At 43.6% G+C, this 16,861-nt stretch overlaps 1 protein-coding gene across 1 annotated transcript in view; it reads right to left on the bottom strand.

Annotated features, from left to right (window-relative positions):
* dachb (dachshund b) overlaps window positions 1-15,724 on the bottom strand; it is a 97,843-nt gene extending 82,119 nt beyond the window's left edge. Inside the window, exon 1 of the mRNA XM_030076060.1 lies at window positions 14,802-15,724. Coding sequence (XP_029931920.1) covers window positions 14,802-15,445 — 644 coding nt within the window. The 5' untranslated portion in view covers window positions 15,446-15,724. The remainder of the gene's footprint in view (window positions 1-14,801) is intronic.
* Window positions 15,725-16,861: the final 1,137 nt, after the last annotated feature.

The following is a 16,861-nucleotide window of genomic DNA, read 5'->3' as shown; positions in this document are numbered from 1 at the left end:
ATGAGGAGAAATCGTGTGGGAGGGAGAGGAGGAGGAGGAGGAGGATGGGAGGAGGGATTACCTGGTGAAAAAGTGGAAAAAGGAAACAATCAAACTTGGGAAAAAAAAGGAGTCAGAAAAAGAGGAGAGGAAAGGAGCAGGGACGGCGGGATGAATGAACAGAGGGAGGAAGAGGAGGAGAAGGAGCAGCTTCCACACGGGTTAGTGCTTCACAGACGGAGTAGAAAATAATAAAAATAAAAAATAAATTAAGAAGAGAAAACACAAAGACGATGAACGGACTTTAAAACTTTTTTTTTTTTTAGAGAAAACAAAGAATTACAGCCTGATCAGTGTGAAAGTCTGAATTATCAGAGAGAGAGAGAGAGAGAGCAGGAGGAGGAGGGATGGAGGGATGAACAGAGGGGGAGGAGGAGGAAGGATGGAGGGATGGAGGGATTACCTGGCGAACACGAGGAAAGGGAAGTAGAAAAGGAGAAAGGTGAGCGGAGAAAGAGGTTGACAGGAAATGAGAGCGGAAAGACAAGAGGAGGAGGAGAAGGAAGGAGCGACGGAGTGACGGAGGAAGAGGAGGAGCAAGGATGGAGAGAGGGAGGAGTGATGGAGGAAGAGGGGGAGGAGGGGGGATGGATAGAGGGAGGAGTAATAGTGGAAGAGGACGAGGAGGGATGGAGGAGTGATGGAAAGGAGAGGAGGAGTAGGAGAAGGAAGGAGCGATGGAGTGACGGAGGAAGAGGGGGAGCAAGGATGGAAAGAGGGAGGAGTGATGGAGGAAGAGGTGGAGTGATGGAGGAGGAGCAGGGATGGAGAGAGGGAGGAGTGATGAGGGAAAGGAGGAAGAGGAGGAGGAGGGATGGAGAGAGGGAGGAGTGATGGAGGAGGAGGATGAGAGACGGAGGAGTGATGGAGGAGGAGGAAGAGGAGGGATGGAGAAAGGGAGGAGTGATGGAGGAGCAGGAGGAGAAGGAGGGATAAGAGAGGGAGAAGTGATGGAGGAAGAGGAGGAGCAGGGATGGAGAGAGGGAGGAGTGATGAGGGAAAGGAGGAGGAGGGATGGAGAAAGGGAGGAGTGATGGAGGAAGAGGAGGAGGAGGAGGGATGGAGAGGGGGAGGAGTGATGGAGGAAGAGGAGGAGGAGGAGGGATGAGAGGGGGAGGAGTGATGGAGAGAGGGAGGAGTGATGAAGAAGAGGAGGAGGAGGAGGGATGAAATAGGGAGGAGTGATGGAGGAGGAGGAGGGATGGAGAGAGGGAGGAGTGATGGAGGAAGAGGAGGAGGAGGGATGGACGGATTACCTGGCGAACGAGAGGAAAAGCTGTTGTGACACTCCCTAATGCGATTTCTAAACCAATCTGCTAAGTGCACCTACAAGTGTGTGTGTGTGTGTGTGTGTGTGTGTGTGTGTGTGTGTGTTCACACGCATCAAATAATCTTGTTGCACACACCCACACCCCCCCACACACACACACACACACTCACACACACACACCTCCTCTCATCTCTATCTCTTCCCGCCTTTACCTTTCATTCACTGTTATTGTCTCTCGCCCTCGCTCACTCCCTCACTCAATCCCCTCTCTCCTCTCTCTCTCTCTGTTATTCTCTCCCTCTCTCGCCCATTATCTCTCACTCCATCTCTCTATCACCACCCCCCCCCCTCTCTCTCTCTCTCTCTCCCTGTCCTCTCCCCTTTTTCCAGTTCAGCCAAAAGTTGAAGACTGCAACAGCCTTTGTGAAACATTATCTATTACCCAACACACACGCACACACACACACACACACACACACACACACACACACACACACACACACACACACACACACACACACAGAGGGAGAGGATCAGTTCTTTTCTGTGGTGACAGAGGGTCATATTTCTTGCTTTGATCTTCACCTCTCTCTCTTTCTCTCTCTCTCTCTCTGTCAGGCTGGCTGGCTGGTAGGATGGCAAGTGAAGCATGAAACCGCCTCCTCTGCCCCTGAGACACACACACACACACACACACACACACACACACACACACACACACACACTTGGACGCTGGTGAGCAACAAGCCGCCATGTGCTGGGTGGAAAACACAAGAAAGAGATAAAGCTGCTCACTTTCTGCACAGTTTACACGCAGCCATTTTACACACACACACAATTCAATGTGACGATAACACACACACACACACACACACACACACACATCGTTTATTAATCACAATAAACTGAAAAAGTAAAAAAATAATTTGCATACCATTTTTTTGTTGCTGTTGTTCTTTGAGATTTAGTCAAGAATCTACAGGCAAAGGAAACTTAAAAGTGAAAACACAATATTAAAGCGGCCAGTCATGCTTTTATTTTGGAGGAATGTTATGGCTTCGGTTGTTCAGTTTAGTCACAGTTTCATATTTACTTTGATACTTGGGTTTATCTTATTCCAATTTTTTTTTTATTAAAGCTGGACAAAGTGGGTTTCATCTTTTCAGTCATGCTTTTATTTTGGAAGAATGTTGTGGCCTTAGTTTGTCAGTTTAGTCACTGGTTTTCATATTTACTTTTATACTTGTGCTTATCTTATTTCAATTTTTTTTTTTTACATTTATTTTACTGATTTTATTCATTTGTTTTCAACAGTTTATGGTTTTTACTGCAACAGTTTTCAGTCTGGCGTCTACTGTTTTTATTTTAATTTAATTTAATTTAATTTATTTTTTGTCTGTGGTCTTTTAGTCTTGCCATGTGGAGAACTTTGGGCTTCATGTCTGTAAGAAAAGTGCTGTAAAAATAAACTTAAATAATAATAATAATAAAAAAAATGTATGAATAAAGTTGTTTGGCTAACAAATCCAGTAGATGCCAGTGTTAGCAGTTACTAGTAGTGGTGTGTTTAAATTAGCGTTAGCCTGTTAGCTGGTTAGCTCGCTAACAGTTTGTTGAGGCTAACTGAGCTACAAACCCTCATGTTTTGCAGGAAAGACCAGAGCTAAAAACAAAACACTTCACTGAATCACAGAGAGCTGCTTTTGGAAACCAATCCACCACAAACAGACGGCAGACAAATTAAAATAATGGGGAGAAAAAAGCCAATAAACAAATGAGCAAAAAATGACCGGAACATCAGCAAAAAAATTGCAAAAAACTAACCACAAAAAATCCCCAAATCTCAAAAACCAAATGTATTATTATTAAAATTATATATTTAGTGGAAGACAGATCCTCATTTTGCAGACTGGGTTGCAGTCAGACAAAATCTTGATTTTGTTCAAAAACATATGAAAAAAGTGATTACCTTTTTCTCATATTTTTGAAGATCAGCAGTAAGATTAGCCAAAAAAAAAAAAAAAAAAGAAAATTGAAACTATTATACATTATGAGAAAAATTGCAAAAAAAAAAAAAATATTTGCTAAAAATATTTTAAAACCTTACAATAAACAATGCTTATAATTATTAAAGTGGTATATTTAACCGTCAGGTCGGTGATGCTGGATCGGCCTCCGAATGCTTCTTTTAAAATGTTTATGAGCAGCTTTCACAATAAATTAAATGATTCATGAATATGTCTGTTGTGTTTGTCAGCGAATCACAAACGTCCCCCAGACTTTCTCAAAAAAAAAAAAAAAAAAACACTCCGGTCACTTCACTTTCAGAGGAAATAAATCCCATTTTAACACTGAGCTACTTCTTCTTTTTTTCTCTCTCTCTCTCTAATATTATCAGGTTGTTTTTTTTTTATTTCTTCTTTGCACCTGGCTCATAAAGCGGTGTCGCCTGAAGACTCCGGCGAACACGGCGAGTCAGAGGAGCTAAAAATAAAAAAGTAAAGGTTTTAATGCAGCATTAAAATGCAAAAGCATGCAGCGTCCCGGTGGCTCAGCAGTCTGGGAGGTGCACGGGGGGCGTTCTGGGTTTGAATCCGGACCCGGGATACTGTCCTGCCTCTCTGCACAATCAGGAGAGGCAGGGAAAGCATCCGGGAAAATAAGCCCAAATCTCCAGATGATCAATAAATATAATTATGATCGATGAAATTGTGTTTTCACGTGGAGCCGCTCGCCTGGCGCGCTGACGAAGCCGCGGTGTGAAGCGGCCTGCTGGACAACACTTTAACCTTTATCAATTAACCAGCAGCACAAAGTGGAGCTGGAGCCGCACACACACACACACACACACACACACACACAGAGAGAGAGAGAGAGAGAGAGAGAGAGAAGCACATACATACAACAGACACATTCTCACACACACACATACACACACAGTTAGGGGTAACCTGACCCACTGCGACAACTGATAGCTCTGTTTGTGCTTGCTAGACAGTTACACACACACACACACACACACACACACACACACACACACATACACACACACCTCGGCTAGAAGGCAAAACAACTTTTGTGTCTGTGTGTGTGTGTGTGTTTTACAAACCACTGTGCCTCACTAAAAGAACTTAATGCTCCATGTAGAAGAATGAAAAACACCAAATTGATGAAAAGGAAGCATGCTGTGTGTGTGTGTGTGTGTGTGTGTGTGTGTGTGTGTGTGTGTGTGTGTGTATGTGACAGAAGCTTCACCAAACCAACAAAGGCAACTTGCTCCCCTGTGTTACAGACAATTGTACTTCCATCATCAGAAGGTGTGTGTGTGTCCTTGTTTCTGTCTGCATTTGTGTGAGGGTGTCTCTCTGTCTCTGTGCATGTGTGTGTGTGTGTGTGTTTGTATGTGTGTGTGTGTGTGTGTGTGTGTGTGTGTGGTCTCTAACAGCCCTGTCGTGATAAGGAGAGCCCAGAATAACACTCCGACATCAGCAGCCCTCCCCTCTGTCACTCACTATCGATTCGCGCACACACACACACACACACACACACACACACACACACGCACACACACACATACACACACACACAAAGGAGGTGACAAGAAAACAGACTAGAGACTCTCTCTCTCTCTCTCTCTCTCTTGCTCTCAGTTCCATGAACAACACTTCATGTGGCTCCAAAACCATCTCATAATTTTACCGTAAAACTCAATCTGTGGAGATTAAAATTAAAATAAATTACAAGAGATTAAAATAAATCATTAGAAAAAAAATCATCCAAATGACTCGTGCTTTTGCAAAACTGTCACTCACATAAACACACACAGCATCAGAGGCTCTGAATCACCTGAACACATCTGATTATTACATTTTTTTGGTTTCTAATGAAAAAATCATGACCTCATCAGGCTTCTACATATTTCTGTATCATAATGCGGCTGAATTATTATTTATGGCCTTCATGATCCAAGTAACATTTCAATACTTGTTTTACACATTCATAATAATTTTTTTTTTTTTTTTTATGTCAGCAATTAGAAAAACAAGTACTCAGTATTCAAAGTATATATTTTTTTATTTTTTTGAATTGAGTAGTTTATCTGCAGGGTAACTTTTACACAAACTCAAGTACATTTTTAGTAATTTGTACTATTAACTGTACTTTTCCTAAAGTACACACACCTAACTACAAGATCACCAAAAAAAAAAATTGTTTCAGTTGTGTATAGTTGTGCTTTTTCAGCCAAACATCAGCCGACTCTCAGAGAAATCCTGGTTCTTAAATGGTTCTGTGGGCTGGTTCTCACACTGTTTATGTGGTTCTTTAAAGCACCAAAGGTTCTTCAATGAAATTAGGACCGCAGCGACCAGTTATTTTCACTGTGCAGATTATTTTCTCAGAGAATGGATTCATGTCAGAAAACAGTGGAAAACGCCATGGCGTCGCAGCTTTTATTCTGAAAGATGACTAAAGAACCATGTAGAAAAGGTCCACAAAGAACTTGGGTCCCTCATGAGGTTCAGCAAAGACCCACTTCTGGTTCTTTGAGGCACCTTTGAAGGGTTCTAGAAATGGATTTCTATAGAACCAAAACTCTGAAGAACCCTTTTTGGTTTCCAGTCGGCGCCTTTATTTTTGTGAGCGGCTGCGTGTTGTAATTCCCTAAAGGTTCTTCATTTTTATTGGAGTTACTTGGTGGCGGCAGCTTGAAATTAGGAGCGCAGCTAACAGTTATTTTCACTGTGGATTCATGTGCAGATTATTTTCTCAGTGAATGGATTCACGTCAGAAAACAGTGGAAAAATGCCACACCGTCGCAGCTTTTATTCTGAAAAATGACTAAAGTACCATGTAGAAAAGAACTTGGGTCCCTCAAGAGGTTCAGCAAAGACCCACTTCTGGTTCTCTGAGGCACCTTTGAAGGGTTCTAGAAATGGATTTCTATAGAACCAAAACTCTGAAGAACCCTTTCCGGTTTCCAGTCGGCGCCTTTATTTTTGTGAGCGGCTGCGTGTTGTAATTCCCCGTTAATTGCCGTGGCAACGCTGATACTTTCTGACAGTCTTGCCGATAAAAGTTTGTCGAGTTGAGAGAAGGAGACGGAGGGGAGAACGGAGAGAGACAGAGAGAGAGAGAGAGAGAGAGCAGACAGGCCGACATTAATCACGGCATCATCTGTATGCCTCCTCACAGCCTCCCTCCGTTTCTCCTCCGCCCACCACACTCCTCCTTTTCTCCTCTTGTCCTCCTTTTTTCGCCCTCTCCCTCATTTGTCTTTTACTCCTCGCTTCATCTTTCACCTCCCTGCCTCTCCTCTTTCCTCGTCTTGTCTTCCCACTTCTTTTACCTCCTCTCTGCCAAAAATTTCTCCCCCTCTGCCATCTATTTGTCCTCCTCTTTCTCCTCCTGTATCTCCTTTCTTCCTCCCTCTCTCTCTCTCTCTCCTCTCTCTCCTCCACAGAGCAGCTCACTATCCCACCCACTGTGAGCGTGGGAGTCACTTAATATCGGGGTATTATGCACAAATACAGCTAATGGTAAGCGCTCGGTGTGTGTGTGTGTGTGTGTGTGTGTGTGTGTGTGTGTGTGTCAGGCCCAGACAGGCGAGTGTTTACATGCAGCAGATTTGTTCTGTTAAATCATCCTTAACCCCCCCGGATACAATTAAAGGCTTAATCCGCGACCTTTAAGCATAATATTTTTTTGTTTTTACTAAAATGATGATGATGATGCTGATGATGCTCCTCTTCCCCGCCGCACAGAAGTGTTTCCAATTTTCTCACGGATTTATCAGGCCGTCAGGACCTACAGTACAGCGGTTGGTGTGAGATTAAAGAGGCGTCAATTGAAGCATTAAAGGTGCAGTGCGTGTAGCATCGATAAATCATTACTGTACTAATTTAGAGGCATTAATGTAAACAAATGAGACCATTACAGAGAAGCGATATAATTAAATATCGCGATATTAGCCGTCATTTGCAATATTTTTCACAATATCAAAAATTCAACAGCTGTTATGGCATCTCCGGGCTTTTATTTTGAAAGAAAATGCACGCGTAAATAGGCACACATGCAGCACTTTCATATTTTGGCTATTTTGGCTTTAACGTTGGAGAAAAATGGCGAGCCGTCTTAAATATCGTCCCACACTGGCGGGTGTAAATTAAAAATTTCAACCAATAAAACCCTTCAGATCAGATTTCATTGAATTCTGTTATTGATTTCTGCATTTTTTTAAAAAAAATTTTCAGTTTTTGACGCTTTGATGGCACAAAATCGCAGCACCGACGGCTAAAACTTCCACCGCAGAACAATATTCCCGTCTTTGAGCGACAAACGTGAGGTGGCGCGACTTCATTAAGTATGCGTGCCGTCGGCCAATCACATCGTTCGTTACAACCCGGCTGCATGTGACATCACTGACACCCGCATGTAAGCTGCATTTCTAAGTCTGTGTCATCCTACTGACACCCAGAAGGGGAGTTTCACAAATTCCAGCCCCTAAAAACACGACATTTTTTGAACGATCACGCCCGTCCCATCAAATAAAACGATCATCCATTGGTTGAGACGGATGTTAAGCCCCGCCCCCACAACCTGTTTGAGCAGAAATACATCAAATTACATCAAATTAAGGAGGAAAAATGCGCTCAATATGTGGTTTCATGGTGACAATAACAGGCCTGTTGTATGTTTATGGTGTTTTATGAAGATATGCAGGTGCAAGATACTGGAATGAGGCTGTTGTTGTGGTCGTTTGTTTGTTTGTTTGTTTGTTTTTAAATAAGGGGTGTTTAGACTGCATGATTTTTTTTTTTTTTTTTGCAAAAGTGCATTTGGATGGAGAAGTGAGATCGAAGTAAAGTTGATATAACGTCGACCTGAATGGGCAGCAGCAGAGATGTGAGTGGTTCGGTTAATGACACACACACACACACACACACACACACACACACAAACACACACATATACACACGGTTACCGAGAAGAACAAGTATGCAGAGGCCCAGTGGGAGTGTGTTTTTTTTCCTGGGCTTTTAATTTCTCTTTCTTTTCCCTGAGAAAAAACGACGAGAGAGAGAGAGAGAGAGTGAGAGAGAGAGAGAGAGGGATAGAGAGAATAACAGAAAGATGGAGTGATGGAGAAAGAGAAAAGAAAACAGAACAGATGGAGACAGAGAGAGAGAGACAGAGAAGTGAAGGAAGAGTGAAAGTGGCATACGGAGAAAGCGAGAGAATGAGAAAAGACGGAGAAAAAAGAGTAAAAGGACACATCAGAGACAGAGAGAGAGAGAGGGGAGAAAGAAAAAAGCAAAGAGAGGGAGAGGGGGAGAGAGGGAGGACGATGGAGGGAGAGAGAGAGAGAGAGAGAGAGAGGCATTAGAGGAATGTCAGTATGATTGGAGAGAGAGAGGAGTGTGTGTTCGACAACAATAGCTCTCCAGCCGTGTTGTTCCATGTGCATTCACATGATTCATTATTACCTCTGACATGTACCGCTGTGTGTGTGTGTGTGTGTGTGTGTGTGTGTGTGTGTGTGAGACGGAGAGAGAAAGACAAGGAGAAAGACACACACAGAGTGATTGAGATACAGAGACAGAAGTAGAGGGAGAGAGAGATGTGTATACCGCTGTTTTGTTGTGTGTGTGTGTGTGTGTGTGTGTCTGTGTGTGTGTTTGAGGGGGGTGAACACACACAGAGCGAGACAGAGAGACAGGGTGAGAGTGAGTGAGAGGGAGAAAGAGAGCGAGAATGAAGGAGAAAGTGACGCAGGGCGATAAAAACAGACCAAAATAGCCAAACGCGAAGAGAGAGAGAGAGAGAGAGAGAGGCGACTTAGAGAAGAGAAGACGAATAAAAATGCCACGCTTTATAAACTAAAGACCATAAACACTTTTAATAATTAGCTAATACTGACCTGTGGCATCTATCTCTCTATCTCTCTCTCTCTCTATCTCTCTATCGATTGATTTTCAGTCGCTCCTTTAGCGGGACAGTCCTCCATCAATCTAACTTCCAGAAGAAACAGAAAGACAAGGGAAGAAAAAATGGAAGAAAAGGGGACGAAAAAAATGAACAATTCAATTGTGAGACTGCACACACACACACACACACACACACACACACACACACACACACACACACACACACACACTTTCTCGCGCTCTCTCTCTCTCTGTATTCCGTCAGCAGGGTCAAACGGCGATGTAAACACCATTTTCAAACTCTCTCTCTCTCTCTCACACACACACACACACACACACACACACGAGTCAGTGAGCGTCCCAAAACTTTCCAGGATCCAACCTCAGCACGTCCAGTTGCCCCAAAAAAATAAATTAATTAATTAAAAAAATCCAAAATGTGGTGATCAGAAATGTGTGACACAACAAGTGTCAACACACAGTCACCAGCTGCAATCCTGTCAGGGAAAAATGATCAATTTCCCCGATTATACTCATAAAATCAAAAATAATGATGAAATAATCAAATCAAAATATTCCATGGAATTCATGACCCCAAAAATATAACAGTTTCCTTGTTTTACAGCAGGAGAGAGAACACACAGAGATCTCAACACTCACATTCGCTTAGATTCATTCATATTTCCACAGCTTTGTTTTGTACTTTGGTTTTTGAGGGACGTGCATCGGAAAAAACCAACGTGGTGTTCGAGGAAAAATGCCAAACCGTCGATTTATCGGCGGATTTATCAGCTGACGAGTTCGGTTTTGCGACGGCATGTGAGTTTTGGACGTGAGGCTCGACGTCGCCGGGCGGCTCAAGGTGAGGGACTTTGCTCTAAAATGAGAGTAAAGTGAATTATCAGCCCAAGACCTGTGCTTACGGGAGTTTTCTGGATTAAAAACATAAAAATTAAGACTCTCATGGTGTGTTTTTTCCCTTCCTTGGTGCATCTGCGTACCTTGACCCAGCATTTAATCTGGTGGGAAAACAAACTCGTGGCTTTAAAGTGTTTTACGTCGTAGTTTGGCCGACTGCACAAACCAACATCCCAATTTAAACTAAACCTCAATCAACCAATCAATCAATCGACCTGGCCCGACCTGTTAATGCAAGCCCCACGACCCAAAATGAAAAATGAAATGAAAAAAAAAATGATGTTAAAAAGTAAATCTGTGCTCTCGGATTCATAATCAGCGCCCGTGGAGTCCGCTCCGATGGATTTACCCTCAAAATTCGAGGAAACGCTTCACAAATCCACCAAATCCACCGGCACGGATTCATAATCCACGGGCACCTGGGTCTTTTGTCCCTCCGCTGACCCCAGGGGGCGCTGTGCTATTCAAGAAATAAAAAGGCAAGGCAACACATCACACTTTTATAAAAACATAGGCAACAACTTGGGATGTTGTTGGGTCAGGCTCAGGGTTATTATTTCATATTTCAATTATTATTTCAAGGACTTTCACATGTAGAAAAAAAATAGATTTGATTGTAACTGTAACTCTTCTTTTTTTTTTTTTTTTAACATTTATGGACCTTTCTGATTTATGACCGACTGCACATTGTATACATCTATGCACACTGGTTTTTTGGTTTTTTGCACATTGTTTTTTGCACATTGGGTACTTAGATCTTTAGATCTCTAGTGTCATCTTTTATTCTTTATTTTTTATTTATTTAATCTTGTAATCTGTGGATACCGCTGAAAACTGTGAATTTCCTTCGGGATGAATAAAGTATCTATCTATCTATCTATCTATCTAGTATTTACATTCATGTGACAAAAAAACTGATACTGCTGTCAGGACTTGTTTAATCCATAAATGAATAGATTTGCCAGAGGAGAGTTTGTGAGAAATATTTTGCTCCTGATGGGCTCTGACACGTAATAACGACGAGCAGGTGGAGACGCTGCTGTTTTAGGAGATTCAGGAAACCGGATCCAGACTCGACAAGACTCGACCTCCGCCCGCCGCTCAGCGTGACCGCATCCTCCGATACCGCGCTCAGTCGCAGAGACGCTCGAAACCGCAGATTAAAACTCTGTTAGAGCGAAAAACCGATCACGGAAAAACACGGATTAAGAGTTTGACATGGAACGTGGAAGCGAGGAAACTGAAATTGACATGAGGCGTGGCTTTATTTTGGGTGAAATGTCACTCCCGCGTGTTTCCAAGTCATCCAGGCTCGACTTCAGTGTTGAAATCTGCCAATAATCTACCAGCGGGGTAAAATAATCTCACTTGTTTCCAGAATTTTAATGAACCAAGGGTCACTTTCTTGATCTTCGTGGGCTGATCGGCCTTATCCTGCCTCGTTTCAACACACCGTTCCCAGAAAACAAATCCTGGAAAAAGTGAAACTGCAGTGGAAACAAGTGGGATTATCTCATCCCACTAGCAGATTTTTGTTTGTTGATTTGTTTGTTTGTTTGTTTGTTTGAAGAAAAACAAGATCTGAACACTGAAGATGAGACTGACTTGTTTTTCTGTAGTGCTGTGATGTGGTGATGGAGGTTTTTCTGCTCCCGTGCAGCCGTTAATCCAGAATATAATCCTGAGTGAGTCCTCCTCCATCCCATCAGAGCAGGTGACACATTTATTTCTAAATTGTAGGCGTCCAATTTGGGGAAATGAACCTGGAAGCGCGGAGCGATCAGACGCAGCGAGCGCCGCTTTCTCCTGATTCTCTGAACGTCCTCGAACGTCCCAATTAACAAAATTGAAATTAATTATAGCGTCTTAATTATAAAACACGGCTCTGTTTGGCTGGCACAGAGAGTGGAAACACACCGAACAGGCAGGTGACAGGTCTGCTCACACACACACACACACACACACAAGCACTCACACACACGCACTCACACACACACACACACACACACACACACACTAGTGCATGCGGTTAACCTTTGTAATGAGTTCCTTTTACATAACCGGGAATGAAAACACAGTTTATCACAGTTTGGCCTCTCAATTTAACCACACACACACACACACACACACACACGATCTGTCTCAGAGACACACACTCGCTAAGTAGCTGTGTCACACACACATACACAATCACCTATCTTGAACACACACCATTTCTCACTATAACACAAAAACGTTACGATGCTCGCTCTCTCTTACACACACACACACACACGACACACACTCACACACACGCAATCTAAAACTTCATTACCCCTCCACACACACACACACACACACACACACACACACCGTATGTATCTCTCTCACACCATACACACTCAATTTCTCTAACACACACAGCTGCACACACATAACGGTTACTTTCTCTAATACACGGTGTCTTTCTCTTGCGCACACACACACACACACACACACACAGTCTCTTTCACACCCACTACCACACACCATATTTCTTCCACTCACACACACCGCCACACACACACAAACACTCTCACATTGCTCTCACACCTTTCCTCTGTTTCATACACACACACACTCTCTCTCTCACTGTCCCTCTCTCTCCCTCTCTCTCTCTCTCACACACACACACACACACTTGTACCAGTGAGATATAAAATAATGGATTATGTATTATGCAAGGTTTTCCACCACCAAAGTCAACACAACAAGCCTGCAGATTGTTTGCTTTGCATTTGTTTGCTACCTTAACATTTTTTTCCTGAAACCACAAAGAAAACCAAACTAATAAAAAAGTGACTTCTTGTGTATTCATTCAGTAATCTAAACACACACACACACACTTACATAGACACACACAAACACACACACACTGCCATCAAGCTCCACAGTCTACATAAGCATCATTTTCAACGCTGTGTGAACTCACACCGCCAACAGCCTCAACAGGAAATTTCAGAAAAACACCATAAATAAAACCTCATGAAAAATTCTGAGTAGATTTTGGAAGAAATCGGCTCAAACGGTGCTACAAAACAACACTTTCCCATTGAGATACAATGGGGATATTACAATGACACTACAAAACGTGGAATAAATCAATAAAAAAAAACCATAAAGCACCATAAAATCACTAAAAAGTCACAATTAAGTAACGCAGACACACAAAAAGTCCTCACTTGAATGCTACACAATATTAAAGGAGTATTACAGACACTAAAAAGTCCTTATGGCAAAATTATGACTACGCAAAGCAGTTACAGTGGGGTGAATATTATAGGAATATTATAGAAGATCAGGTCACTAAAAGCCAATTAGAAAGTATCACAGAGGCACTTTATGTCCTTATGGTGAAATTATAGGAATTTTAGAGAATATTAGAGAGAGGATATTATAGAAATATCACACCATGAGAGACCAGATTCATTATACGCTCACTTGAAAGTCTGTGTGTTGTCACTGTAGGATGGTTAAAGTCCAGTCTGCGTCTGTGGGTGAATATTTTAGGAGGATTACAGGAGATAAGGTCGCTACAAAGCAAATGATGAGCGCCACAAACACTCAGGAAGATGTTATGGTTATTATATAGGTCTGTTATAGTGTTACAGGCCAGTGAGCGTCCCTGGATGAAGACTGTAAGATTATTATAAGAAGATGTGGGTTGATAAAATCCAATAGTAAGAGCCACATACACAGTTAAAGTCTATTAAAGTGTTTGTAATATTATAGGAATATTTGATATTAATTAAAAAAAAAAAAAAAAAAAAAGACCAACACCATCATAAATCCACCCAGCACTGGATAAGAAACACTCTAAGTCCATTTTGGGATATTATAGGAATATCAGTGACACCCTGGGAGATTCACTATCATAGTCAAATCTATCTTCATGAGTGAATATTATAGGAATATTATAAAAGATAAGGTCAGTAAAAGTCAATAATAGCGTCAAAGTCAAATAAAAGTGTCAAAGACGCACGCTAATTCCTTATGGTAATATTACAGAAATATTATAAGAGTTGTTGGGATCAGCAAATAAAAGCAAAGAGGGCACACTTTTAGTCCCTCTAAGAATATTATAGGAATACTGCAGCCATAACATAAGAGATTTACCTGGAAACTCACTTTAACTCCCTGTAGGACAATTACAGTCCAGTCTATGCCAATGGTTGAATATTACAGGAATATTATAAGGGATAATAATGTCACTAAAAAGTGAACAGTGCCTCAAACACACAGGAAGACCGTACTGTAAAGTAATCAGGACTAGTGAGACAGACCAAGTGTAAGATGATTATTAGGCCACAGGAATATTATGGATAGACTACCATACGAGATAAGGTCACTGAGGAGTGAATGAGGAGTGCGACAAAAAAAAAACACGCAGAAAGAGAATACAGTCATCAAGTAGGACTAAACCAGCGTAAATCCCTGGACGAAGATTATAGGAGTATTTTCGGAATATTATAAAAAGATGTGTCAGTAATGAAGTGCCACAGACACTTTGAAGTGGCTATAATAATATTATAGGAGTATTACAGCAGTGCGGACTCGCTCCGAAGTCCCTGGAGGAGAAAAACTACAGGAATATTACAGGAGTATTATAAAGGTCCGGGTCCGGTACCGACCTGGCGCTGGTGCAGTCCTGGTACAGCGTCTCGAAGTCCTTCCTGGAGATGAGCTTGCAGCGGTTCACCCCGGGCTGGATGGCGCCGAGCCCGCGCAGGACGCGCACCTGCTCCACGGTGCACACCACGGGCGCGATGTCCAGCCGCTTCAGCTTGGTGTACACGGTGTGCAGCCCGCCGACCAGGTGCTTGAGGAACAGGTCGAAAACCTGGGGCAGGCAGATCAGCTCCTGGCCGTCCACGCTGAAGCTGGCCACCTTCACGCCGTGCACGTCCACCAGCTTGCACTCGCTGCTCAGGTTGGCGTTGGACGAGAGCCCGGCGGGGATCTGCTGCCCCACGCCGGGGGAACCGGGCGTCAGAGCCGGGTTCAGCGAGGCGGGCAGCCCCAACGGGCCCAGAGCTCCGGACGTCACCAGCGGGGTGGCGCCGTTGCCCAAGCCGCCCAAAGCAGCCCCCGGCCCGGCGAGGAAGGGGCTCAACATGCCGCTGGTGAGCCGCGGCGATGGGGAGTGGGAGTGCGCCGGGCTGGAGGTGCCGGTGGAAGCGGCGGAGGTGTGGAGCGGTTCGGAGCGGTAGAGCGCAACCGGCGTAGGCGCGCCCGAGCCCGGCGAGAGGAGCGGAGGGGAGCCGGGGAGCGACATGGAGGTGGTGGAAGAAGACCAAGAAGTGGAGAGTGGTGGACACACACACTCTCTCCTTCTCTCTCTCTTTCCCTCTCTCTCTCTCACACACACTCGTGCACACACTTTCTCCCCTTCTTCTTTCTTGCTCCAAAGGAAGAAAAAAAACACGTGCGTCCGTGCGTCTTATCTCCTTCTTCCTCGGTTAGCCAGTCACTTTTTCTCCTCTTTTTTCTGTCCTGTCCTCCTTTTTCTCCTCTTCTTCCTCCCTCTATCTCTCTCTCTTTCTCCCTCTCTCTCCTTGATAAGCTCTGCTGTTGTTATCCGTGTACAGCGGACTGTCCGGTCTGTGCGTAAAAGCGAATGGATCAGACTCCAGGTCAGCCCCCTCCTGGCCCCGCCCCCCACACTCACGACTGACAGCTCTACCTACCAATCAGAGGAGAGCGTCCGCACTGGTGAGGATGTGATTGGTGATGAGGGAAGGGGAGGACGGTGTTTTTTCCCCATTGATGTGTGTGCGTGTGTGTGTGAATTTTTTGGGGGCTTGTATTTGTATGCGTGTATGAGATTGTACGTGCATGTGCGTGTGTGTGTGTGTGTGTGTGTGTGTGTGTGTGTGTGTGTGTGTGTGTGTGTGTGTGTGTGTGTGTGTGTGTGTGTGTGAAGGGGGTATCGGTCATCTCTCGTTTTGCTGTTTCATAAACTTTCTCACGAGCTGCTTGATTCAGGAAGTTTTTCTTTTTCTTTTTTGTGTGTTGGCTGAGGCCGTTTCCCTCTGTGTGCGTGTGTGTGCGTGTGTGTGTGTGTGTGTGTGTGTCAGATGGCTCACATGCGAGCTCTGCTGGCGAGATGAATGCATGAACTTCACACTGACCGCTGATACGAGCGAGTCAGCAGGTGAATGGATGGAGAGAGGAGGAGAGAGAGAGATGATGAACGGATGAATTAAAGGATGAAAGAAGGAAAGTGAGGCGTTAGATGTGTCGAGGTGACAGAATAAAGATGGAGAAAACCTTTTACGAAGCAGACGGATTAGAAGAGAAAGGACCCAAGAAGAATAAAAGAAAAGATGATCCTGAAACACCAGAGGGGAATTAATTACCGGTGTGTGTGTGTGTGTGTGTGTGTGTGTGTGTGTGTGTGTGTAGAGGCAATAAAATGAGATTGAGTGGTGTGGATTACAGACAGACAGACATGGTTTTATAATCCCATGTAATCTCATTTGCACAGACTAAACCCAAAGAGAGAAAAAAAGACAGAGAGAGAGAGAGAGAGAGAGAGAGAGAGAGAGAGAGAGAGAGAGAGATGTAAGAGCAAAACAGAAAGAGAGACAAATTAAAAGAAATAGGGAGGTGATGAGAAGTCGAAAGAGGCAGAGAAACAGAAACAAACGAGGCAAAGAAATGAAAAAGAAAGAAAAAATGTGACATGACT

This window comes from Myripristis murdjan, chromosome 18 (genome assembly GCF_902150065.1).
Source record: "Myripristis murdjan chromosome 18, fMyrMur1.1, whole genome shotgun sequence".
Taxonomy (NCBI): Eukaryota; Metazoa; Chordata; class Actinopteri; order Holocentriformes; family Holocentridae; genus Myripristis; species Myripristis murdjan.
The sequence above is the reverse complement of the archived record's forward strand: the minus strand, read 5'-3'. Positions and strand labels throughout refer to the sequence as shown.